General features: G+C 42.0%; 1 protein-coding gene across 1 annotated transcript in view; it reads left to right on the forward strand.

Annotated features, from left to right (window-relative positions):
• The first annotated feature begins 2681 nt into the window (after positions 1–2681).
• LOC139648483 (cilia- and flagella-associated protein 46) overlaps positions 2682–26230 on the forward strand; it is a 57440-nt gene continuing 33891 nt past the window's right edge. The window contains exons 1-22 of the mRNA XM_071524621.1: positions 2682–2730; positions 2825–2946; positions 4659–4790; positions 5147–5211; positions 6118–6282; positions 7533–7656; positions 7813–7904; positions 8879–9034; positions 9237–9336; positions 9751–9849; positions 10530–10720; positions 11301–11526; positions 11817–11934; positions 13265–13394; positions 14025–14149; positions 15057–15160; positions 16201–16313; positions 18012–18224; positions 19291–19492; positions 22910–23059; positions 24507–24617; positions 25760–25941. Coding sequence (XP_071380722.1) covers positions 2682–2730; positions 2825–2946; positions 4659–4790; positions 5147–5211; positions 6118–6282; positions 7533–7656; positions 7813–7904; positions 8879–9034; positions 9237–9336; positions 9751–9849; positions 10530–10720; positions 11301–11526; positions 11817–11934; positions 13265–13394; positions 14025–14149; positions 15057–15160; positions 16201–16313; positions 18012–18224; positions 19291–19492; positions 22910–23059; positions 24507–24617; positions 25760–25941 — 2969 coding nt within the window. The remainder of the gene's footprint in view (positions 2731–2824; positions 2947–4658; positions 4791–5146; positions 5212–6117; positions 6283–7532; positions 7657–7812; positions 7905–8878; positions 9035–9236; positions 9337–9750; positions 9850–10529; positions 10721–11300; positions 11527–11816; positions 11935–13264; positions 13395–14024; positions 14150–15056; positions 15161–16200; positions 16314–18011; positions 18225–19290; positions 19493–22909; positions 23060–24506; positions 24618–25759; positions 25942–26230) is intronic.

Genomic DNA, 26230 nt, shown 5'->3' on the forward strand with positions numbered 1-26230 from the left:
TTATTTGTCTTTGTTTGTGAAGCACTTTGTAACGGTAGTTTTGAGAGGTGCTATATAAATAAAGTTATTATTATTATTATTATTATTACCACGGGAAGGACCAAGCCCTATATGGTAGCACCCCCTGGATGAAAAAGTTTGGCCTGTGGGATGGGATGTCTCCATCCAGCACAGTGTGAGATACCAAGCAGCCGCTGCAAACCAGGATGCTGTAAGGATTAGCAGGCTTTTCTTAATTACTAGATTCTGTCTCATTATAACTTCTAAATTCTGGAATAAAAAATAAAGAACAAATCTTTTTGACTCCTCTGAATGCATTTATACAATAATCCCGCTGGTGTGAGGCGCAGCATCATCAGCCTTTTGGGTTATGCGTCTATTCATGTCTGGAAAACGCTTGGGTGAGTAATGTGATTTCGCTGCTGCTGGTGCATTGTTTATCTTTGTTCTCCACCTTGGAGTGCATCAATGCCGTTGAAAAGATTGTGTCATATAGATTATCTCCTCATCAGATATGGCTTGGATCTATCCAGTGGTACAAAGATAACTCACCGACACAGCACATGCATCATCAATTAATGCCATTACAATTTTCTTTTTCATTTAGCAAGAGACCATGAACCAAACATGCCACTCTTCAGCAGAATAGTATTTTTGACGGGGTGTAAACAGAAACTGAATGGAACTAAAATCTGGCATTGAGCCCTAGCTGGAGCCTAACATCCATTCATTGGATTGAACTTCAACTCACTCTTTAATCCATTTAATTAAATCCCTAAAACAGACTCCAGACATGTTATTCATATAATCTTGGACAGTTAAGTCATTTTTTGTTAATGTGGGCCATTCCTGGAGCTGCTCCAGTGACAGTGAATGGAAGTCAGACGTTGTGGACAGAGTGACAATGCCCTGGGTGTGTTTCACTGGGATACGGGCACATTTTCTGGTTAATAGCTACAGTATTAGTGCTTCTATTAAATAAAGCCCATTTGGGTATAAAAGCTCCAACAAGTCTCCATTGTCATTGTCAGCTCTAGGTTTTGTCTCTTGATGACATCACACATTGGAGCCTTGTTTCTCTTGTTTCTAGCTTTTTGTAGAGTTGTTCATGTTGGCACATACTGATTGAACTTTATATAATATTATAGATAAATTGTATTTAGTATGGATTTTGCCCTGAGGGCTAAAGTAAGGATTCCTGTAGACGATATACCACTGCAGGTCTACTGCTATAATATGACAGCAGTAACAAAAACAACGACCAAATTCTGCCCAGATTGCTGAGGTCCCAGTTATGATAGGTTATGATAATTACTTGTTTCATGCTCACAATAAATTCTTCAAAAACCTACAGTATATGAGTAGAACTGACATTTATATGACCAAAGTCTGAATTTTTGCAGGAAGCATCATCCATTGAGACAAATGTGTCAAACACAAGGTCCATGGGCCCAATCTGTCCCACTAGTGTCTGGGGATTTTGCTCTACCCATTATCTCTCTGCACCTCAAATGTCAAAATGTCACTAAAAATGAATTTCTCGGTCTGTTACCCACCAACCAACGCACAGTAAATCCCCAACTCACTCACATCTGTGAGCGAACACATACGGCATTCACCACCCCAGTACACAGCTGGTGGCCCACCAGTGAGCCAATAGAGGCATAATTAGTGGCCCATTGCATGCTTGCTCATGGACGTGCCAGTAGTCTCCTGGTGGTGAATATATTTCAACAAAACATCTAGTGCAATTGGCTTTGATGTGTCTTTGAAAATACAGAAGAACACAATTTCAAAACATTAAACACATTAAAAACAGTGAAAAAGTATTAAATGGGTCAAGTGAGGTTAGGTTATAAATAATTATAAATCCATTACTATTGAAGGCCATTCCAAATGTGAGTATTTCTAGGTAGGCTACTGTTAAGGAGATGATGGAGTCTTAATAAGCTGAGTGCTGGAGACTTGATTGGGAAACTGCCTGAGGGCCACTGATGAACTAATAACTGTACGCTACTTTGAAATAGTGGCAGGTAACATGATTCTATGAATAAAAACACAAATTAGTTGCTCAAGCCCATTAGAGTTGCAGCCACAGTATTCGCTTTGCCTCTCTACTTTGTTCCCTGAGAGCGTTTCAGCTGTTTGAAAAAAACAAAAACAAAACTCTAGCAGCGAATAGCACGCTGAGCGACATTATTCATATAAAGAAGAGCATATTAAAAGACTAACAACGCCCCATGAGGCTGCACAAACTGTAACTCCTTCCCATGGTTGCAACGAAAGAAAACCAAGCACTTTTGTACTTTTGCGCTTACCGTAGTTCAATACCAGTCTCCCGTTGCTTGGTTACACTCCTCCGACTACAAACAGCTCCCGTCGCCCCGTCCTGGTTGCAATACTATCTTGAGGCGAATTTGACGTTTCTAACATTTCTGTTGTAGCTAACGTTTGTGGTTCAATAAAGTAGCTTTCGCATAGTATAGTTAGTGTTATCTTTACTACTGACTTAAACGAGCTGACGTAGCCAATGTTTCCCGAAACGGTTTCACAATTTAACAATTGTATACACCTGTGTAAAGTTAGAAAGGCAGCGACAACAGCTAGCTTTCAGTACTGCTTGAGCTAACACAAGCGCACGTCAACGTTAGCTAACGTTAAGTGTCCAATTCCCACCTGACATGGATCTTGATATTCGCCAGTGTCTAACCAAGGCAAAGGAGCAAAAAGGTTTGTCATGCTTTACTTTCGGGGGCAATTAACACAAAGTTAAGCAAGTTTGAAGTTATCCCTTCCTCACGAGACTTTGACTTACTTTTTGTAGACACCGCTGCTCTGCGGACAGCCTACAACCTGATAAGAGAGGCGACAGCAGCTGGAACAAGCAGACAAATCCCATGCTTTGCCCCAGAGTTGTACGTCCTGTGTGCGGAGGAAGCTCTACAGGTGAGAAGGACGCGGGGCATAGACGGCTCAATGTAATAATGTTTATTTCAACTTGGCTGACAAATATACCACCAGTATGTACTTAATGAGCCAGTAGTCATTAATTTGATCTGATTGCGAAGTTAAGCAAACATCAGTCACAAGCACAACATGAATACATGAATAAATATGTGGAGTTTCTAGTGTCTATGCCAGGCTAGATTAATGATGTTTACCAAAGCCTACCCTTCATACTAGGCCAATGGAGAGGAGATAATGAAATGGCTACAAATCCAATAAATGCCACTCTAAATGCTACACATACAAAGTCAATTGATCTTACATAACCACGATTAGGCCTACATTGCATAAACAGGCACACCCACAATGGGGATCTGATGCTGAAATCCTCTCAATGAAAGGTCGGCATGAAAGGAGACAGGCTCTGAACGTGCCTGCAACCTTTCTCTCTTAGTGCAGCGAAGAAAATGTTCATGTTTTGAACGGTTCCTGGAGCTGGCATGTAAGACACGATGCTTCGAGCAGCCTCCTAGAATGAGAGATTGGCATCCGACTGCGGAGAACGTAGAGCCCGAGCCTATTTGTGAATGCCTGCTACAGTAAAGGCATGCAATACAATCTTATTCTATGAAGGCGTCTGAATTAGTGGTGCAGGGATTGAAAGGGCTCCCGCATGAGTACACAGTATGCAGCCATCATACGCTCATTTGATTGTGGATCTAGGCTGTGCCTGAGACTGATATCATTAGCATGTAGAGAGGTTATATTTGGTTGTGCCAAATAAGGCAGGACTTTGTCTAGACCCTTTTGGGGTTGTTCCACTTAAAGCCAATGCCTTGTTTTGTTCAACTGATGATAGCCTTAGGCGACAGTATCCACAGCGATTTGATATCAATAAAGCATGGAAATAAAACATCTGCAGGACCCCTCTCCTAGCAAAGTCTGATCACAGATTTCATTATGCCACTGGTATTGTACAGTAGCTGTAGTTACATCTAACTATTCTGCCAATAGGGGACAGTAATGAATATTCACTGAACTGTCCTAGGGCAAGGGAAAAACATATTTGAATAATGAAACACAGTGGTATTCTATAAGGTGATTTGGGGGTTCTTTCCCTTCATGTAACAGAATGAGGGCTTCAATGAAAATGCAGCTTTATTCTTTTACTCGCATGAAGGCTCATGCTCAAGTGAATACTGAACAATTACCCCAATAGGACTAAATCATGTTCGTCTTCTTTTCTGCAGAGAAACCTTGGTATTATAAAACCTGTTGCATAACCACATTTCCTCTGACTCAGTAATCCCGAATTCATCATTATTCACTTTTAATAACTTTATGGTCTGTTAACATGAGAATAAAAAAGGAAGTACTTTATGTTAACATAGCAGTATGATATCCCACAAATGAAAACTACTCGATGTGACCTTAGCTGACATTTATGGGCAACAGCCTATACAATGAAGACAATTTTAAAACATTTCAGAATATGCAAATATTTCAACGTCAAAGTTTAATTGATGTGAATTGTGACCAAACAAGGAAGTAAATGCATCAGAAATACATTAAGCCATCTCCAAACAGTTTTAATAATGCATCTAAGAGAAAAACGGTGGTGACACGTGAAGCTAAATACAATATGTTTGAGAGTATGGTTTAAATATTTATTTTGTTCATGGCATTTGTGTTTCTGTGTTGCTCTATTCCAGCTGGGTTGTTTGGAGATCAGCAAAGCGTGTCTAAAGATGTACTTTGAAGGGAAACCGCCAGCTAATCAATTCTTGTGTCGGGCCTACCTCTGTCTGGGCCAGCTGAAGTCTCCATCGGCCACTGGGAGTGTGGTGAGGACAGTAAATTGGACACAGCTCCTCAAGGAGTTGTGTCTATGTGTGTGTGTGTGTGTGTGTGTGTGTGCGTGCGTGTCAATGCTGTACACACACAGACAATTACTGTAGAGATATCCTTATTTGCACTTAAAATGGAGTGATTGCTTTACAAACAAGCACCACTGGTTTCACTTTTTGTAGCAAAATGTGATTCTGCCTGCAAGGCACAAAGCCCTTTGTTGTTCCACCATTTAGTGAAGGCTAAAGATTGTCTTGATTATTTATTAAATAGTGGCCTAGATTGCACAATATGTTTGTCTTATGATGTGACACATGTTCTCCCTTCTCTTTTTGCATTATTTCAATTTCAGGAAGACTTTGAAAAGGCTGTGCTGTATTTTCTGAAAGCAATTGAGATATCAAAGGACAAACCAAGGTATGCCACCTGTCGGAAGTTCCCTTGGCTTTTTTCTTAAAGTGGCAGGGAAGTTGAATAATTTATGATGTGTATATCATCTCTCATATTGTCTGGCAGAAAGCACTATAGTGCTATAGCGTGCCTGCACAAAGGCATCACAAAAGGGAAATATTCCGAATAAGAAGGGAATGTCTTTTTCGGAGCTATGGTAGGTTATAGGGGTTCAATCTGGGAGATATTCTGGGATTTGAAAGATATGATCTGCTGAGAACATAGTTGAAATATGACTAAGTTCTGATCCTTCACACCTCGCACCCACCCCTTGTTCACAAATGGATGATGTTCAACATGTCCTCTTCTAAATTTTGACAACTAAGTATGGCTGAGCAGGGTGAAAAGGGCAATAGAGATGTAATAGACAGCCTCAAACAGAAGTTCCCTTGTTGCTTTCACTGTAGGATGTTTGGCGATACAGGCTTAGGTGTTGCAACCAATCAGTGCTGAATCCATTGGTTAATGAACTCATAACCTGTCAGTAAACGGGCTGGGCGAACCATCCCAATTAACACCAAAGGGAATACATATCTAATACAACCAGCCCAGACTAATGCATAACACACTCTCTGGTGAATAAATTAGCAACACTCAAACAGACTGTTCACTCCATTTTCTCTAGAACAGTGCCTGGAATTCATAAATTACTTTTATTTCAAATAGAAATGCACTATACAGCTTATCCTCCCATGGCACATTGGACGATGGTTAATGCACACTCATTTGCAATTCATAGTGTTTTTTCCGTACAAAGTTGACACTTGGTCTGAATTGAGATGTACTAAGAGATCAAATGGCTTGCATGTGCAGCCATGTGAATAATTCATTGTTCTCTGTTTGCTTCTCCCTCATCTGGCTTGTTTTTAACAGATACCACTTTGTGGTATTCAACGCCTCGGTGCTGTACTTCCAGACGGTGCGTCCTCTCCTGCAGCCGGGGCGGCGCCTCCACCTGGTTCCGTCCCTCAGGCAGGTGGTCCGAGGTCTGGAGGAGGTGGCGGAGCGGGACCACAGCTGGAGGGCTGAACTCATGATGCAAGTGCCACTGCAGTGCTCCCCGACTCCTCATTCACTAACGAGTACAGATTCTGTACAGTCTCACGGTGCATTCACGGGGATGATGTACAGGCCTAATTAATTAACAGCTATTTTGGATGTGATCTGAGCTCCCTAGTTAATTGGCTGCCATAATCCCTTCTATGGAGAATGTGTTCTATGGCTACTCAGCTTGCTTATCAGTATTAGCAATGGAAGCATTAGCAAACACATCTTACTGTATGACATATTATACAGCTCATACAACAATGTGCTTTATTATAAAATGCCAGATTATGGATTGCCTTATAATTATTTTTTTTTTTTAGCATTTTCTCATATTCCCCTCATTGTTTGAGGGGAACATGAGAAAATGCTAAAAAAAATCTCAGATTGCCTCATGTCCACTGCTACGCGTACAACTGCTGTACTGCTGTATCTATTTTGCACATCCATGTTAATGCATCCTTACAATGCTGCTGTCTTGCACATCCATTTTCACCCACTTCTCCCTAATATGTCTGAATATTGGAATTTTCTGAGTATGTTTGCTAACCTTTTTTCTATATTCTTATTTATATATTAGTCTTTTCTGATGTATCACATCACTACTTGCTGCTGCAACAGCACAGCAATTCCCGCAAAGGGATCATTAAAGTTTCATCTAATCTAATCCAATAAAAATCCAATAATCCAATTTAGCTATACAGTATATGACTCTTTACATCATTGTATAGCAGCAGTCCAGGCAAACAAATCAATGAACACAGATGTGCTCCTATCATTTGACTTCATGTCAATTTCTTTTGCATATGACAAGAGAATTTGGGGAGTTGTGTGTAGCTATGATAGGAAGATTTACAGTTGAAGCTACATTTCCACAATAATACAACTTTCACTACCTTTTATTAATTAGATAGTGCTCAATGAAGAACAAATAGGATTTGTAGAAAAAGTTTTATTTTTTTACCACACCATGATAAAGTTTGATAGTGCACAGGCATAGAGTAGTGGAGTGTCTTGCCCCCAACTGACTGACATGAATTTGCCTTTTGAAAACCATGGTGCTGTGGAGACTGCTGTGGTAAAACTCAGACACATCATGACCGATGTCCAAATATTGTGGAAACAGCTGAATAACCCATGGCTGTTGTACCGCACAAATCAGGAAGTTGCATCTCTAAGTTTGCAAGACTTCATTCCTCTCTGTCAGTCAAATTTCATTTCTCATCTGCTCTCTGTCTGTTCAGGCACTTGGTTGAATGCCTCGTGGACTCAGGGAAAATGGAAGATGCTCGCAGTTTTGCCAAAGTTACAGCAGAATTCATCGAGACGCACACCCCTCATCTTTATCCAAAAATCTTTACTCTACTGGTAAACAGTCTGCCTTTATTATACACTAAAATGTGCTTAAATATCTATGTCAGTGTTCAGAAAATACAGAGAGAGCTAAAAAACACTGTGGAGTAAGATTTCTTATGGGAATTTATATAAGACCTATTAACACTAGCGTTACTCTTCTCTCCATAGGTACAACACAAGCTGTCAGAGAGTGGCCTGCTTAAAATGACTGAGCAGAGTGTCGTCTTAGCAGTTATTTACAAAATGCAGGAACTTAAAAAGTAAGGCATTTTTCCTTGTCATATTCAAATAAAGGTTTACTTATTCATTTTGGATGCTGTTTTATTGCTCTCAAATTGCTGCATGATTTGGTTTGCAGAAAGCATTGCTTTTTTCTACTGCTGTGATGAAGGCCCATCCCATCTATCTGCAGCTCTTATAAACAAGTTGTAGCTGTTTCTTAAAGCAGTCCTAGGGGAGAAGGTCTTGATCCACTTTGATAATGTCTGCTTTGAAAAAGCATTTGAAGAATTTGTTGGAGGCGCAATTGTTTTAAAATGTTGTTTGAAAGAATATGCTTTGATGTACTGCATGTTTGCCCCTTGCCTGAATGCTTCCTTCCAAAACTGGGGCCAAATTGAGTTAACAAGGTCATGATTTGTGCTACATAATGAGCATTCAGGCATGCACGATGCTTTTTTCTACCATGCTCTAATTGTAACCCGTGATATGTATTTTTGCTATTTGCCATATTGTCCTAGGCTGTAGGATTTACTGTGGGCTGTTGTTGCTTTCTTGATCCTAAAGCTTTTATTCCCTAAGCTGACTTGGACCCTCTGTAACCACTAAACCTGGGTCACTGGGCCAGTGATCCACTGGCTCTCAGCTAAGCCTATGGCATCCCATGGCGGGCGAGTTTATCAGGCTGCCCGGGCACATTACCAGTTTAGCGTGGCTTGTGGTGTTGCAGAGAGTCGGACAACCCCCACAAACCCAGCAACCACCCCCTTTCCCCAGGCGTGTACTCGACGTGTCAGACTTCCTTATGGCTCTCCAGCTCAGCTATAAGCATAGACAGCATGACTCACTCAGACCCCACCATCGTCAGCATCACATAGGTTATTTTGCCTGAGGTGTATGCACTCTTTGGTGTGTGTATGTTAGAGGGGGCATGAAAGTATATATGCATGCATCTGCTTGTGTGCAGATTGTGTTCATATTCATGTACGTCAACACTTACTCTTGTTGTCAGTAGCAGGATAGAAGAAAGGAAGCAGGGTGAGCTGAAGAAGGAGGATGCTGCCAAGCTTAAAGAGATTTTCCATCTGCTGGTGGATTGTACCACAGGACCCGCTGCGTCCCCGACCTCCAGCCCTCATCAGAGCCCAACACCCATCCCTCCAGCTGACAGGTCTGTGACCCAAGCTGTGCTGATCAAATCTCCTCTCCAACAAGCTTCCCCTTGTTGCTCCCTGTCCTCTTCCTGCAAATGCATCTTCACCTCCCACTACAATAACACCACATATGGATATCCCATGGGGTAGCACATGGCTCACATTACTGTATTGGAGTGCTGTGAATTGTATAAACTATGTTTTATCTTGGTTTTGCAGAGTCGCCTTCCTCCTGGAGTTGGCTGTGCTGGCCTTGCAAATGAAGCATCAGGAAGTGGCTGCTGACTGTTTGAAAGAGCTAAAGTTGGCAGGAGAAGCCGTGAGTGACCGATATTCGCTCAACACTTCATCCATTAGTATGGAGCCATGCTCTAAAACTGTACATATTATGAAAACATGCAAATATATGCGTGGAATTTGACACCCACTCTCAATGGGGCACTTGACAAGAGATGAGAATACTTAACTGAGCTTATGCCCAAGAGGTCCCTGCATTTTTTTGATTACTCTCAGCAGTATGAAATATATATGGAAAGGTGCACATTTCTGAATCAGACTTTTGCTCTACTCTATGCTCTCATTCACATACTGTATTGGGTGGCATGATTGGATAAAAAACAACATTTATACAAGACATTTTTGACATAACATATGAAATGGAAATGTGCCATTTGCTCTTCCAGGCACTGCTGAACCCTGTTTCCTGAATTCACGTCTGTGTTTGTCTTTTTAGACTGTTGGCCAATGCATAATAATGGAGTGTGTCCAATGTGAACTCAGCCTCCTGAAGAAAGAAGGGAAGATGAATGACTATTCCAAAGCCTGCGTGGAGGTACTTTATCATGTGCATGAATTATCCTCAATGTGTCTAGCTCCAGAGCATGTTAATGCATGCAGTGGACTCACTTTATCTCATTGGCTTAATCCTATGTGGTATACAGTAGGGTTAGGCCAATATATCGGTTTGATGATATATTATTTTTTTATTATATATCGCCATTTAATATTATATTACAATCAGTATCCTCCCTCAACAGCTATGTAAAAATAGTATGTAAAACCTGCAATGAAATTTTATTTCATTTGCACATTTTATTAAATTGTTCAACAATGTTTTTTGTAAATTATTTCTTCATTTAAAGGCAGCAATGCTTCCCCTTCCATTGAATAAGTGGGGTGGGTCACACTGCCTTAAGGAGCTGCTAATCCACCTAAAACAACTTCATTCGTCTTGAGTTTCAGTGAAGAATTTTAGTGTCTAATCATTGTGTAAATGCGGTTTCAGGGATTTTTCACCTAACAAGAATAAACTTCCTGGGGGAAAACACTGAATCATTTAATACCAAATACATTTTTGATATGAAAATGGTCAAATTTGAAGACAGGCAAAAAATATCGGTATCAGCCTTGAAAAGACCCATCAGTCAAACCCTACAGCCCATCTGATAGAGATGTTGAATACTCTATCATTACTGCAGGAGAGATTCCCAATCTGTAGTTGTTATCCCACAGGTCCGGTTGAAGGAGATAGGCAAGCTGGATCAGTGGCTCCAGAGTGCAGTGAGAGAGGGGGACCCTCGGGCCATGCAGGCGGTGTGTGCTACCCAGTGGAGCTTCTGCCTGCCCCTCCTACAGCACAACCTCAGGAGACGCATCAAGGCACCACTGCTGAGGGTGGCCCAAGTACTGGAAGACATACAAAGGTTTCCTTCAAATTGATCATGATACACTGATCTGTGTGTGTGTATGTGTTAGGGTCTTTTAGATATTGTTGTTATTATGGACTGTATATAATCAACTTAGTCAAAAAAGAATGGCCCAGCAAGCCTTTTATGGATGGTAACATGCAGGAGGTGCCAAGTTCAACGTCAACAAAAACGAGCACTAAAGTTTCACATGATATTATGGCACAGTAAAAAATTATATCAACATCTATTCCACGTCTAAATATTTGCTTGGTGTGTTCTATAAGAAATTTTAAGATGGTTCCATTTAAGCTGCAAAAAAAAACCTGGGTTGAGAAAATGCTATTATAATGATTTATGTTAAGAAACAATAACTTTTATTGGTCAAAGAACTTTCAATGTAACCCTTTGTCACAATTACTGGGAGACAAATTTGAGATATTTTTCAGGGCGATAAATAGATATATTTAGTTCTTCCTCCCAATTATCAGCTGTGGTATCAGACCTAAAACCCCTGGTGTTTGGGCCCTCGTGTGTGTGCTGATGTTTGTGTTTCCACTGCTTCCATAATATATTGATTTGTGCATTGTTTGCACAGCATGTTGTTGGAGACGCGCTGTCAGGCCCACTCAGAGCTGGCAGTGATTGAAGAGGAGGAGGGGCGCCTGGAGGCATCGCTGACACACCTTGAGAAAGCCATGCTGCTGGATCAGGGGATGCACCGAGAACGCCTGTCCTCAGCTCTCCACCTCCTGCGGCTCAGAGGGACTGTCTACCAAACCCCCGCCAGGACCGAGGATAAGGCTGCTATGCTTTTGCAACAGGTTGTCTGCCGTAGTTTTGTCAGACGTTTTAACATTACAAAATGTAAGGGATCTTTAAAGCTGCACTAGGCAAGAGGGTTATGTAACAATTCACCCATCTTATCAGCCTCAATCAAAATATGGGACTGCAATGGAGAAGAACGTCTCATCCCCCCCAGATTGAGATGCTGTAGATTGTGCTTTAAGTCACAGCAGAGAGCATGCATGCTGAGAGTAGAACTTAGAGTAGTAGGTGAACAGCATACAAGAAAAGTCTGAATTCCCCCCATCTCTCTCTTTCTCTCTACCAGGCCAGGGACATGCAGCCCCAAGATATGACAGACAGCCGTCCCATGCTGGTCAACGTGGGACTCCTCTTGGCTCCCGATGCTTTCCAGATGGTGCTGGATGCAGACAACACCTCCAAAAGTACTGATGTTGCTTCTTTCAGCGGTTTCCACTAAAACTCAATGCCATGTTACAACAACCTTTTCTGAATTACATGTAGACATATCTTCCCTAGTAGAGACAGTTTGAAACTCAAGTCTGTAAGTCTGAGCAGAAGGTCTTTAATTTGGGGCCAGTGAGTGAGTTTGGGCAGGGGGTTAATGTGAATGTCGACCTATCCTGAGCCCTATACCAGATAATGTGAAATTTCACAGAGAAAGGGGTTCAGGATGTTCCTCAGTGTTGCTCATAGCAAAGCCCCATCCACTGTGTGCAGTGGATTGTGGAACCCTGATGCCAAAGGGCCTGGGCCTTGGGGGAGCCTTTGATCTCAGACCCACTCTAGGCTCCTCGATGCTCAGGATCAAATGAGCATTCGGCAGTCCTAATGACTAAAGGAAGGACTTGCCTCTGACAGCTAGTCAAAGGGCTACTGCTTCTTCAGGCATCGGAAAAGCTGGCATGGGTTAAAACCCTGGGTCCCTAGAGGTACCCCTTGTTTTTTCTCTGTGCACCTCAAGAATGCCTCCCTAAGACGAAGACACTTAATCACTGTGCTGTGAACTTCAAAGCCAGCGTACCGAGTAACCCTTGAGAATCGGGCAATCGGGCAAGAAAAATGAATTAGTTACAGCATGTAATGTTGCTACCATCTTGTATTGTCCCTCAGACGTTCATCAATGAGAGGTGTGCGCGTGAGACAGAATGTGTGCGTGTGATCACGCACGGGCGTGTGTGTATTTGAACTCTCAGGGTGAGCGCACAGGCACTGGAGCATTTTGCTTCTCTAAAATGCTGCAATCAAAGGCACAGACCTCTCTTCATAATTCAATCCCTAACACAAACGCTTGAGTGCCCCTGCTGCTGCTGCTGCAGACGCAGACGTTGATCTGACAGAAAATCAGGGATGCTTCTCGCTTTTTTAGTTTAAATCTTATTCAAGTTTTTAATCTGATTTTATATCAATCACGTCCCTGTTTGAAAGGGTTGGAGCTGTTGGAAATGGGCCTTTCACTTTCATAGTGGTTGGTTTCTTTTCCATTTTCATACATGGGAATGGCATAATATGGATAATTGCATAACTTCCTCAAATAGATAACCTCCTTACTATGCACATGAGTGCACATTTATTCCATGTTGTATAAATTATGGACATACAGGCTTAGGGAGTTGTGTAACAAAATTACTAGACTGTTTTGTATGCATATTAGCCAGAAAATGTAATTGACTTTTTACTTATGAGACAACTCAGAAGCTTTTCCGACACTATAAATAAAGTATTGTGTGTGTATGTATTCCAATGATTGTCTAGTTGCCGTAGGCAGTCTTGGGTCTGGACCGGTGGCTCAGCTCTCCGCTAAGGCTCAGCACCACTCTACATCTGTACAGAGGGCAGAGGGCCACTTGTCCAGACAAGGAGATGACACCAACAACACAGAGAGGTGTGTGTATGTGTGCATTTACATGTGTGTTTGTGTCTACGTACATGTGATTGCATGCACTGCACTGTGTAGGCCCACTTTTGCCTGCTTGTGTTTCTGTCTTCATGCCTTACCAGCGCAGCAATATTCTGTGAAGGCAAGTGCCATGTCAAGTTTTTTTAGTAATCCTTTTTAGCTGTCAGGTTTCCAAGGAACCCCGGTTGGAAAATTGCCTACATAATCAGCCTCTTATGCCCTGCTGAATTTATTAGTCCTCGCTTTTACTGAACATGAGATAGTAATGAATGTTTGATCCACAAGGTCCCCTCTGAAGCTGAGGTTGTGGAGTGACTATGGGAGTCTGCGTCCTTCTATTCCATCTATTCATTCATAGTGCATACTTGAGTTCCCCCTGGTCTCCCGATATCATTACAGCTAAAAAGTGCGCACATCAAAAATAGCAGTCTTCATGGTGAGGAGAGAGCATAGTTATCAGGACCGGAGGATTTCTCTAAGGAATCACAGATTATTCATGGTCTCCCAAACAAACAACCTTAGAAGTGTATTATTGTGCTCTTGCCCTGACCTCCACCTTTGAAAAAGGAATAACTGCTCTCACTTTTCTCTTTTTTTTGTTCCGGCTGTTTCCAGGGTGAAGTTGTGGGCAGCACTGGTGAAGACAGCCAGGAAGCAGGAAGTTTGGGATGTGTGCCGAGCTGCATGTCGATTCTGCTTGCTTTATGATGATGGGAGATGGAAGATTACAAAGACTGACAGTAGGATATTAGGAATATTACCAAGACTGAGAGAGATGGTGTTTTAAGATAATAGAATGATATGAAGAAGAACGTCTGAAATTAAGTACAATTAAATTAAGAAATGAAGAAGGCTTTGATGTATGACTGCTGACTGATCCATATCAATCCCAGCCTCCCTCATTTACTGGAATGTAAATGAGTATCTAAATTAATCTCAATCAATGCAGCAAAAACTTAACAGTTGAGCTGCTATTTTGCAAGTATTTAATATGGTTACTTTTATAACTGATCTTATGATGAATGTTAAAATTAGTTTCACATTGAGTGCATCTATGTAATGCCTTTCAATTCTATGTCTCTCATGGTGCTACATATGTGAAATACCTGCCCATGCCATTGATGAAACATTATGTGGCGTCACTGGAATTCAGCCATTAACACTGAATTCCTCTGCCAGTATTAATGCTAAAATAAAAAAGAAAATACGTGTTGTCTATTATGCTTATGTGAGAAACAAAACAGATGCTAGTGTCCCCCAGAGAATGTGTCTCTCATTACTCTTGCCCTCTCAAAGGGAGTTTTGGGAGATTCTTCTGATTTCCAATCAATCTTGATGATAATCTGAAGAGTTTATGGTCTGAGTAATTACTATTTTAGGCCATTTCTGTCTATCTTAAAATCCTTTCTTTACTCTATTAGCTTAAAACATGGCACAGCAATTTCTGAATGTGTGAAAGTTAGTGATAATTGCAAGCTATGTTTTTACTGATATTGTCATTTAGAGACACTGCTTTCCATTCTGAAAATATTTAAAATATAGAAAAAAAATGTTAAAATATGGTATCACATATTCATGCTTCAATCAACAATGCTCATGCTCATTGCTCATGTTTGTGTCATTTCAATCCAGAAGGTGAATGGGTAGAGGAAGAGAGCTACGCAGAAGGGCCTCATGGTTGGAAAGTAACCCAAAGCTCTGTAAAAGACTTGTTGCGCCTCTTAGTTGAAATCCACTTCATCAATGCTGAGGTGCGTGTCCTCATAAGTCATGCCTCCAAACACACACACACACACACACACACACACACACACTCCCTGACGTTCTTAAAACGACAATCCACTCTCAAACAGAAATAACACATTATTCCTATAAACTTCAGGGTCAGTTTAGTCAAAACGTGCAGGCACAATTTCCCCCCCAAAACTCACTTTTTGGAGCTGATCCATTGACAGTGAATGGGAGACTAGGTTTGTGCATGATGATACAGCCTTATTTTCCAGGGACATGGGTATATTTTCTGGTTTCTGAACTTTTATTTCAGTAAATAAAGCTCATTAGGATGCAGAAGTTGTGGGAGAGAGTTGTTCATGTTCACGAATATTTATTGAACTATCCAAGATTATTATATTCTAGTATATGAATTCTTTTTAAGGGTGGGCTCTCCTTTTGAGATATGAGATTAGGAACAAAGAGTGCTTGCAGCAGCAGACATGCATGATGGGATTTTAACAAGCCCAGGAGGTAGATGTTGATTGGTTGGAGTCAGAAATTGTTGTGCTTTTCTTATGTGCTTGTCTTATTGTGTAATCTCACTTCCCATCAAGCCTCCAGCTCCGAGCCTTTATTAAGTCCTCAGAGATATTAACTTGACAGCACTTTGAAGAAAATGGAGACAACTATCCACAGCAAATAGATGACCTTGCCAAAACCAGACTCATACAGCACTCCTCTGTAGTTGCTGCTCTCATGCGCTCTTTGTTCTATGACAGTTGGCTCCCTTTGGTTTTTGAATCGATTGATTCTTTAAAGGAAACCTACCCTCCAGTGCGACGACAGACGCATTTTTCTCTTGTCTTAGCTGAGTTGTCTGCCACTGGAGCCAAAAGATCACCAATCATTTCCTGTATCTTTGATCTGCTACAGCTGAGCCATGATGGCTGTAGCGAACCTGCCGTCCCCACTGTGGGAGGTCCCACTGCTCCTTTTATGATGGAGTTGTTAAAAGGGACAAGTCACCTTGAGTGTTGCCTTTTGAGGTTGAGAAGTGAGTGTTTTCCGTCTTGTTCAGGCCACCATCCATAAGCTGCGAGCGGAGGGGATACAGCTCAATGGCCCTGCCGTCCCGCCAGAGGAGAGAGGGGTTCATGTCTCAGAAGACGATCCACACTGGGCTGTCTACAGGTGGAGGCACAAACACACACACATACATGAAGATACACACACACTTTTAAATTAACGATTTTAATATTTTCTCATTTCTATCCTTTGCATTGAAATATTTAACTACTTATGTTTCTGTTTAGGCCATTTTATTCTACCATGGCACATGCTTATTCGTTTATCTATTTTCCTATTTTCTGATTCTCCTATTTAGTATTTTCATTTCTTTCTTTTTCCTATTGTATTACTCCCACATTAGAATGAGAAGGGCGTGGCTAAAATGCTAGGTGGATCTGATCATAGGATCTGTCATGTCATTAGCTAATCATCGTAGTTGTTGAGGATTGGACTGCACAAGTCTGCGGCCGCATTCCAATGGGCCTATGGAGGACACGAAACAAGGAAAAAGACGACTTTTCATCAAACTGCCATAACTTCTAGGTAGCAGATAAACATGCTTTGTAAAACTCTGTATCATTTAAATCACTGACATCTGTGTTCCCAGTGCCAACATCCTCTCCCTGGGCAAGTTTTCCACAACAATATATCCATGCAGGGTGTGGCATAGAGATGATAGCTATTGATTTGAACATAGCCTATGGCTCCGTCTCAATCCATCCCCTACCCTCCATTTGCGTGTTCGCGCATTCGGCAATGGAAAATCGGATGGATAATTGAAAAATCAGATGTAGGCATGTCCCATTGCAGTGTTATTGTGTTGAAAGCACGTGTTTAATGGCATTTTGTGTTTGACTGTTGGAGATTGTTTGGCAGTTGGAATGACCAGCTAGTTCATCGAATGGACTGGCAGTGGGACCATGGGACATGAGACTCTAATGTCGCATTACATTTGGTTTTGAGACTACTAACAGGTCAGAGAACCATCTGAATGTCACATGGAAATAACATGATTTATCCGTTCAAAAAATATAAGCCAAGTTACTCAGTGAGCTTATGCTTGCCTTGCAAGTAGTGACAAGCCATTCCTGGTATTAGTGTTGTAGATACACAGTCCATTTCAGCAGTTTAATACAGACTTCATTGTGCTGACAAATTACGTGAGACGTTTGTTTATCCTTTCACTTCCCACTGTCCCACCTCTCTCTCTCTCTCTCTCTCTCTCTCTCTCTCTCTCTCTCTCTCTCTCTCTCTCTCTCTCTCTCTCTCTCTCTCTCTCTCTCTCTCTCACTATCACTCTCTGTTGTTTTTTTGTATTTTGTCTCCATCTTAAGCACTCATTGCTGTGGTGTTTCTGCACTGCACTTCTCAGAGATCACCTGTCAATCAAACAGTGTGGGCGGAGCTTAGATTTTCTGTTGATGCAGGTTGAGTTTCTCTAGGTGGCGCTCTTTTCTTTGTCTGTTCAGCCATGGTGGCTATCACTGCTCATGCTAACTACCCAATTCTTCTGTTTTTTCCAAACAAATCGCTGTTGTTGCTGCTGGAAACACATCACTTCATGTACACCAGAATCACTATTGTGTTATCAATCTGCGATAGAGACCAGCAAAACGGACATTTATTTCTGTTGCAGATTATTATTTAAAGTTTTATTTATTAATTTTTTACTTTTAGTGCTGTTACATACTATCTTTGTCTCTCTTTCTCTCTCTCTCTCTCTCTCTCTCTCTCTCTCTCTCTCTTTCTCTCACACACACACACACCACTTTCTCTCTCCCTCCCCCACTCTTGCTCTACCTCTCTACCTCTCTCACCCAGAGAGTGGATCCAGGAGCTGTCTGCCTACGCCACCTCCAGCTTCCAGCGGGCGGCGGAGCTGGGAGCAGAGATCAGGGAGCCGTGGGTGGTAGCCAATACAGCCGTGTACCTGTGGAACTACAACAGCCACCTGCTGGCAGCTGGGGAGCACCAGCGCCTCCTGCCCACCTTCCAGAGGCTGGTGGAGATGCTCAGAAAGTCAGAACACACTGGGTAGGGCCCGGGTCTCTCAATCTTACTATACAGTGTAGCACTACTGTACATAGGGTAGTTAGGGGGGTAGTTTTTATGGTTGACCGATATGGGTTTTTTGAAGGCAGATAACAATGCCGATATTTGTCTTTTTTTTTTGATTGAAGCATTTAAATTTGACCATGTTCATGCCAAAAAAATTACAAGTATTCAGTGTTTTCCCCCAGAACATTACTCTTTATGGAGTGGAAAAGCCTCTGGCACTGTATTTAGATCATGGGACATTAAAACTCTCCATTTTAACCCAGAATAATAATAAAACATACTCATGCACACTTGTGTGGAATCTGATAAAAATATTACATTAGGTCAATTCAGGCTACCCACGGACATTATAGTATTGATCAATTCTGCAATAAATATATGATTAAACACATCATACCGAAGATGGACAACGCTAAACGCTGAACTAGAATATTGCTGGTGTTGAAAACCTTTTATTTACAAAATGTCAACATTTCAGAAATTTAGAAATGCAGCCTTGTTGATGATGGTGCAGTTTTTAAATTTCTCAAAGGATTTTGAAAGGGTTTCACTGGCCCAGGGGTCATAAAATTTCCCAAACCCATAGAGGACTATATGCTTCAATTCTGGTAAAAACATGAAAATTACCAATATACAGTATAAGGTTTTCAGCTGACAACAGCAATATGTATCCTTGTCCTCAGAAAATCAGTCGATTTTTTTTTAAATCGTTTTCATTCTCTATGGAGCTGTACCTCACTCGTAGAATTAGAGGTGAGTTAAGGTCTTCTCTTATTTCTGGCTGTGGTAGACAGCAGTGAATGTTCATGAAAACAGACCAAACTGTCCTCAGGCATAATTATGTGAATTTTTGGATTCAGTGATATTGTCCTATAATAATGTGGCCCAGGAAACTTCAGTATACATTTTCGTGGTAAGGCTGTATATTTTCAGGAAGACCTAAAAGATTAAAAAAAGTTGTTTGGCCTCCAAGCACAACTTTCAGAACTTGTTTTCGCTAGATAATGTCAGTTTGGAACATTTCCTCTGCTGTGTTTCTCAGGGATCGCGCTCTGTTCGTGCTGCTGTGTGACGCTGTGGCCCGGGGGTTCATCCAACCTCTGTGTGGACCAGACAGCAGCAAGGCAGTCCTGCCAGGGGAGAAGGCCAAAAACAGAGCAGGGAAAGGGATGGAGAGGACCGGCAGCGTCCATGGGGTTCCCATAGACCCAGCTGCACTCCAGGATGCCCGCAAAGCACTGGAGGTGTGTGTGTGTGTATTTGTGTGTGTTTGTATTTGTTCCTGTGTGTGTACCTGTGTGTGCATGCACCTGTTTAAAGGTCCCATATTATTCCGTTTTCATGATTTCATCAATGATTACATCAAGCACACAGCCCATCTCAAACTGTAGAGATACGTTCTCTGTTTTTGCTTTCTTGAGAAGTTCGTTCTCTCCCAAGGTAAGAAAAATGTTCTTCATGATGTTTTGCAAATAAACAAAGCGAAGCCTGCGAAGCTAGTTCAGGCAGACAGTGCAAGTGGCGTAAGTGGTAATTTCGATAATGGGGAAAAATCTGAATGCACCCATTTGGTAATTTTGTGGCTCAGCATGACATTGTTTGTGCCAAAATGGGCGGGGGAGCGCACTAGTGAGGAATGTCAATAGAAATCGAGTTGCGCAGTGCAATTTTGGAATCAAAAATTACACTTGTGTCTCCTACTCAGACCACATCTTAATGCATCTTAGTGGCATTCTGCACTATTTTCATGGCTTTAGTAGGTGATGGCGTGCCCACATAGACCTCTCCAAAATCACATAACCCCACATCACCACTTACATGTATATACTGTATATGCTTTGCTTGCCTATTTTACACCTACTGATAATTTATTTCTCCTAAGCCAACCCCTTTTACAACTGCACTGCAGGTGCGCCAGCACCCTGGTCACAAAATTACCAAAAATCTGTTGGTCACACCAAAGTGAGCAACTTTGATCATATATGTACATAAATAAAAGAAAATTCAAATTCTATAATAGGGCCCATTTAAGTCTATGATTCTGTGTCTGTGTTTGTATTTGTATTTGTGTGTATGTGCTGTACTTGTGTGAGGGCATTAAGTCTGTTCCTGTTTCTTTATTTGTGTGTGTGGGTGAGCATGTACTATCTGTGCATGTTTATTTGTGTTTCTGCATTTGGATTTGTGCACATTTGTGTAGGTGTGTGTGTGTGTGTTTCTGTATTTTTATATATTTATTATTTTTGTAATTGTGATTTTGTGTATGTGTGTTTTGTGTGTGTGTGTGTGTGTGTGTGTATTTACCCAAGGTAGATAGGCTCAAATTTTGCTAGTGAATCAAAGTGTGGAGGGGTGTGTGAGGTTTTAAGTTGAGCTGATCTGATATGTCAGAGAGTCTGTCCTCCTTCAATGTTTTTAAACTGTCAGACCTGTCAACCCAACAAGGCATCATTTGTTTTCTTTCCTCTGCAAACACTCAGCGCTGATTGGACCAGACAGACAGCATGGGCAAAGCTTGGAATTTTGTAGCTTAGAGCACACATGGATACAAGGGCTTGTGCAGTGCTAATAGAGAATATGAGAAGACACTGGGTGTGGTACTGTGTGCTTGTGTGTAGCTATGGTTGTTAATGTGTGCAATATAATGCCAGCAGGGCAAAGCACACACACATACACACACACAGACACCAAGAGGTGGTGTGGACCTGGTGGGGTGATTTTTTTGAAGACCGTCCAAGCAGGGGAAAGGGGGTGAAGAGTGAACCGTGGAGTGAGTGGGGGTGCAGAATTGCTCCAGGGATTGCTTTTGGGTGTTGGGGTTGTCCAGGGGCAGTCTGGCATCTGGCAGCCTCCCTTTAGGCTCTCAGTCGCTATCTGAGTCAAAACAGAATAGAATGGAGCAGAGGTTGGTTGACGAGCCCAGAACTGGCTGCAATCTAGCAGCCTGTCTTGTAGGGAAAAATGTTGTGGTAACAAAGTATGAACTCGTGCACACAATATATATAAAATGAGTACTTAAATACTTGTGTACTCAAGTTGCATAAAACGCATGTGAATAGATATAAAATGTGCACATTAAATTAATATACAGAGTCAGTGCAGCCACACCAACCTCTCCTCTGACACATGGTGTTCTAAGTGTTGACTGATACAAATCCTTGAACTGACTGAAGTCCCTCAAGTATGCATATTGATGGTTCCATTGCTCATTGGCTGTCAATATCCTTGTCAGTTGTTTCTTACTAACAATAATGCCTTGAATCTCAAGGTTTGTAACTCATCCCCTATGTATCTTCCTTCAACAAAATATCAGGCTAAATCAATACAATTCAACTCTGGCAAATGGGTGAAATCAAACTGTAAAGATGAGTTCCCTGTTTTTGCTTTCTTGAGAAGTTTGTTCTCTCCCAGACAACCTGGTGATTATCACATCCAAGAAGTCGATACTTGTGTCTTTGTGGAGAACTTTCTCCCCATTTGTCTTGAAGAGAACAAACTTCTCGAGAATGCAACAACAGGGAACCCATTCCCCTTTGTTCTCATCAGCGAGCTCATGCATCATGGAGGACACAAGAACAGACAAGAATTCAAATTGAGAAAGCCCCATTGTTTATTTGTTGGTGACCGCTGTCCATGGTGCTGACACTCAGCTGAAAGAAGCAGTGCAGACACAGGCGCTGTTGGGGCTTCATGTCATATTGCGCATATGTGTGTGTGTCTGCTCTATAGAAATACGAGGCCACTCAGGGAGCATTGCTTCCTCCTTGATACAATATCATGACAGATACGACAATCTAAGAAAGCAGTAAGGGGGAACTTTTCTGAAATGCAGATTTTGAAAGTTGAGTAGCTCTCAGGATACATCTCGTTCTCCTAAGGAATTCACGGCTGACATCTTTCCATCCTCTCACACAGAATGTTACTCATGCACGCATGCATGCACACGTGCACACAAACACACACATACACACACAGACATACGCACACGTCCCTGTCATGAGTGGGCTTCTTTGTACTGTTGAAGTCTTATTTCTCCGTTCTCCATGCTGCAGTTACCAATTGAATCCTATTTCGTTCCTCCGTTTGTATTCAAAGGATCTACCATGAACATCAGTTTTAACTCTAGATGAAAGGCACTTTATCAGTGAATTATTAACTAACTGTCATCTTATCGGTTTCCTTTCTGATGGCAAGATGAGAAATCATCCATTCCAATACATTTTTTATATAAATAGGCCTACATTACAGAGGGGTCATATACAGTCTCTCGCAAAGACTTATTGAGTTGTGAGTCTACAGTGGATGCTGTCATGTCTGCAGCTGACAGGCTGGCAGGGGCCTTGGGCTACAGAAAGTCAAAAGCCCAGTGTGTACTGACTTGAAAAGGGAGTCTTGCAGATATAGAACATAACAAAACACACAGCATTTGGTGGACGCGTTGATCCAAACGGCCTAACAATACCACAAATGCATGCATTTTTAATATGGTTTAGGGTTAGGCCCCAGTGGAAAGCAAAACTCAGGCCATGTTCATGCCATGCTCTACTCCTTGAGCTTTTCAGGACCACATATACTATACTATACTACGCACATATACTTAGAATAGAATGCTTAGATAGAATACTTGCTTGAGCTCAGTTGTTTTCTCTGTCTCTTCCTAGCTGTGTGACTACGCCCTTCGCCTATCCAACTGCACCATCCCAGGGGAGAATGTCCCCATCGCAGCAAGGAAACAGGTGGTGGCCACATGGGTGCAAATCAAGAGGCTCCTGCAGCAGCAGATTGGCCCAAAGATGGAGACAGATGATGAGGTACCATCCTCTGCATCAGTCCCAATATTCTAGGGCTGCTCCTCCTTTGTCAAGTAGTTTGCTAATCAATGTTTAGGATCTTCATTTTGAAGTGTCGCTCATAAGGCGTTATACCGTAATCACTTTATAGGCACATTGTGCATTAAAGTTACAGTTACATAACATGGAATAATGTGTTATAATTATGAATCCTGTATCCAGGCAGTAGCAAGCGACACATTTGTTCTTAAAGCCAGCTTTTCCTCTGGCTAATCCTTTAGTATATAGTGGTGAGAGGGTGATTACTTTTTCTCTTTGAAAGCTTGGGCACTGGACTCAAATCCATACATAAGTGAAACACAGATAGTAATTCACACTGACTTGGAGTAATCTGGAGCAGCTTATACAGTAGGTGTATTGAAGGGACCTGCCAAATCAAGATCAAGAAAGATGGAATTTGTGCCATAGTAATGATGAAATATTCTACAAAAGTAATATATGCTGTAAAATGCTGAGAAAATGCAGTTATGTCAACAACAAGGATGAGTAAGAAGAAAGTAGAGCTGTTATTCAATTTTAATACCTTCATATAAATATCAATGTCTTTTCCACTTGGAGGAAATGGGGTCCTTTGTGTACACTGTGTCTCAGATAAAAAAAGATATTCGGAAATATGTTTGTTGCACAACAAAATCTGCAAAATGTTACGAGTGAATGCCCCTTGCGATGACTAAATGGTTCAGCGTCATAACATAATCATTCCACATTCATACTGTACTAATGTAGTATGTCATACTCACAATGCATTCAGAATGTGCTTATTATACTGTACACTTACGATGCCTGACGTTTTTAAGCTGTTTTTAATCATCTTTTTCATGTTATAGGAGTTATTTCCTGCATATGTGGCATTAGAGCCATTTATCCATTGGTGTTTGATCATATTCAAATGTTAAGTGGCCTATTTGTGGGACAAGAATGTGGGGAAAGCAATTTCACAATTTGTCAGTTAAATGGACTGTTTGATTAGTCAACACAATCCTGTGACCATTTGTCAGCTACGAATTTCCTGCCCTACATTAGTCCCTTCACCGTGATGCGCTTTGAGTGAGTCACAGCAAGATGGGGTGTGTTTCTTGCCATGCAAATTAAGAAATGCACTGTTAATATAAATGGGATTTATCTCTTAATTGCAATCAATAAATCATTCATCAACTCATTTTCCATGCAATAGGAAGTCATGCATTATCAACGAGGCCATTCTCTGCAGTATTTGGGACACATACTGTATGGTAATCATACTGTAGATGTATAATTTAGAAGCAAATAGTAATACATGTATATAACTTCTCTATAATTAAACTTATGGGACTATTGTATATTCAACGCAGGACTGCAATGAAATACTCGGTGTATCAATGCTCAGTATGCATGTTTTCTGTCCCCCTCCCCCCCGTCTCTCCCACAGTGTAAGAATGAGTTAGTGTCGGCCATGACGCGCGTGCTGGTTGGAGTGGAGATGCTCCAGTGCAACAGCAACCCGAGGCAGATGGAGTTCTCTGTCCCCAGTCTCTCCACAGTATGTGCCTCTCTGTTTGTGTTTTCCTGTGTCAGATGCCAAGATGACCCACTAGCTCCCAGAGCCTCTGCCTGTGTCTCCGCCTTCCTCAATGTCTTCAAAGTACTGTAGCTGCCTTGATTATCATGCTTTGGTCGGATTGAGGTTAGCTGAAATCTCTGTATGTTTCTTCTGTTTGGAATTGCCGTTTCTGACACTGAAGAGGCCCCGTGGGTTTCTATGTTTTCTTCCCTTCCCTCTATCCTCCCTCCGTCTTCTCCCCTTCTTTCCCTTCCTCCTTCCCTTCTCTCCTCCCTTCTTTTCCCTCCTCTCTCCCCCTGTTCTCTCTCGCTCCATCCTCTCTTCCTCTTATTCCGTCACTCCCCACCCCCCTTTTTCATTCATTTCCCTCACTCTGTCCTCCTCTTTTTACTCACTTTTCCTCCCTTCTTTTCCCTAGCTCCTCCTTCCTACTTGCCCGTCCTTCCCTGCTTGCCTCCCTTCATTTCCTTCACTTCCCTCTTTGCTGTCTTCTTTTCCCCTCCTTCCTTTCCTCCCTACTCTTCCTTCACTCCCTTCTCCCCTGCCTTCTTTTCCCTCTTTTGGCCCTCTTTTTTCCTCTCTCCCACCTCTCCTTTATTTTTCTTCACTCCCTCTTCCTGTCTTCTCCCTCACTACTCCTCCCTTCATTTCCCTCACTTCTTTCTACGCCTTCCTTCTTTTTACTCACTCTTCCTCCCTACTTTCCCTTCATTCGCTGCTTGCCTTCCTTCGTTTCCCTCACTCCCTTTTCTCCTCCATTTTCCCTCCACCCCTTTTCTCCTCTCTTGTTTTCCCTCACTCCCTCCTCTCCTCCCCTCTTTTATCTCACTCCCTGCTTGCCTTCCCTGTCTCCCCACACTCCCTCCTCTCTTTCCAATCTTCCCCTCACTCCCCACTTGCATCCCCTCTTTTCCCTCGCTCCGTTCTTTCCTCCTCTTCGTTTTGCCTCCCCTCTTCCTTGCCTTCTTTTCCATCACTCCTTGTTTGCCTTTCATAATTTATTTTTTTTCCCTCCTCTCCACCTCTCTTTTCCCTCACTCCCTCCTCCCCACTTTTCCCACACGCCCTCCTCTCCTCCACTGTCCTTCCCTCCCTCCCCATTTCTCTCTCCTCACCTATAGCTGGTGCGCATGGCGTCTGACTGCAGCTGGACTGATGCAGTGGTGGAGCTGCAGGTGTGGAGCCAGCTGGCTGCCTTTTGCCACCATGCCAAGGACCACAGCCTGGTCTCATCCTGCACCCAGAGCGCTCTGCAGCTGGAAAGCGCAGCAGCTCAGAGCCTCAACACCATGCCTTGTGTTTTGTAAGTGCAGTTGGCTGGTTAGAGTTTATTTTAACACCAAGAGAGGCTGGGAAATGCCAGGGTAGATCTATCTATCTATTTTTTTTGTCTGATTCTTAAAAAAGAAAGGCTAGAGGGGCTGCACTTGATGTGAATGGGTGTGCTTTGTTATTGAAAGGACTGAAGTGGGGGTGTTTGAGATTTTTGCTTGTAAAGTTGTATGAAGGGCAAGTGACACCTTGTGCCCATTACAGAGTATTGCAGTTGGTATGAATTGGCAAGCACTGCTTTCAGTGTTTTTTGCTTGAGT

Source organism: Centroberyx affinis, unplaced genomic scaffold, assembly GCF_046629955.1.
Source record: "Centroberyx affinis isolate AG114_WGS23_722 - 3 ecotype Tasmania unplaced genomic scaffold, CSIRO-AGI_Caff_v1 ptg001209l_1, whole genome shotgun sequence".
Classification (NCBI taxonomy): domain Eukaryota; kingdom Metazoa; phylum Chordata; class Actinopteri; order Beryciformes; family Berycidae; genus Centroberyx; species Centroberyx affinis.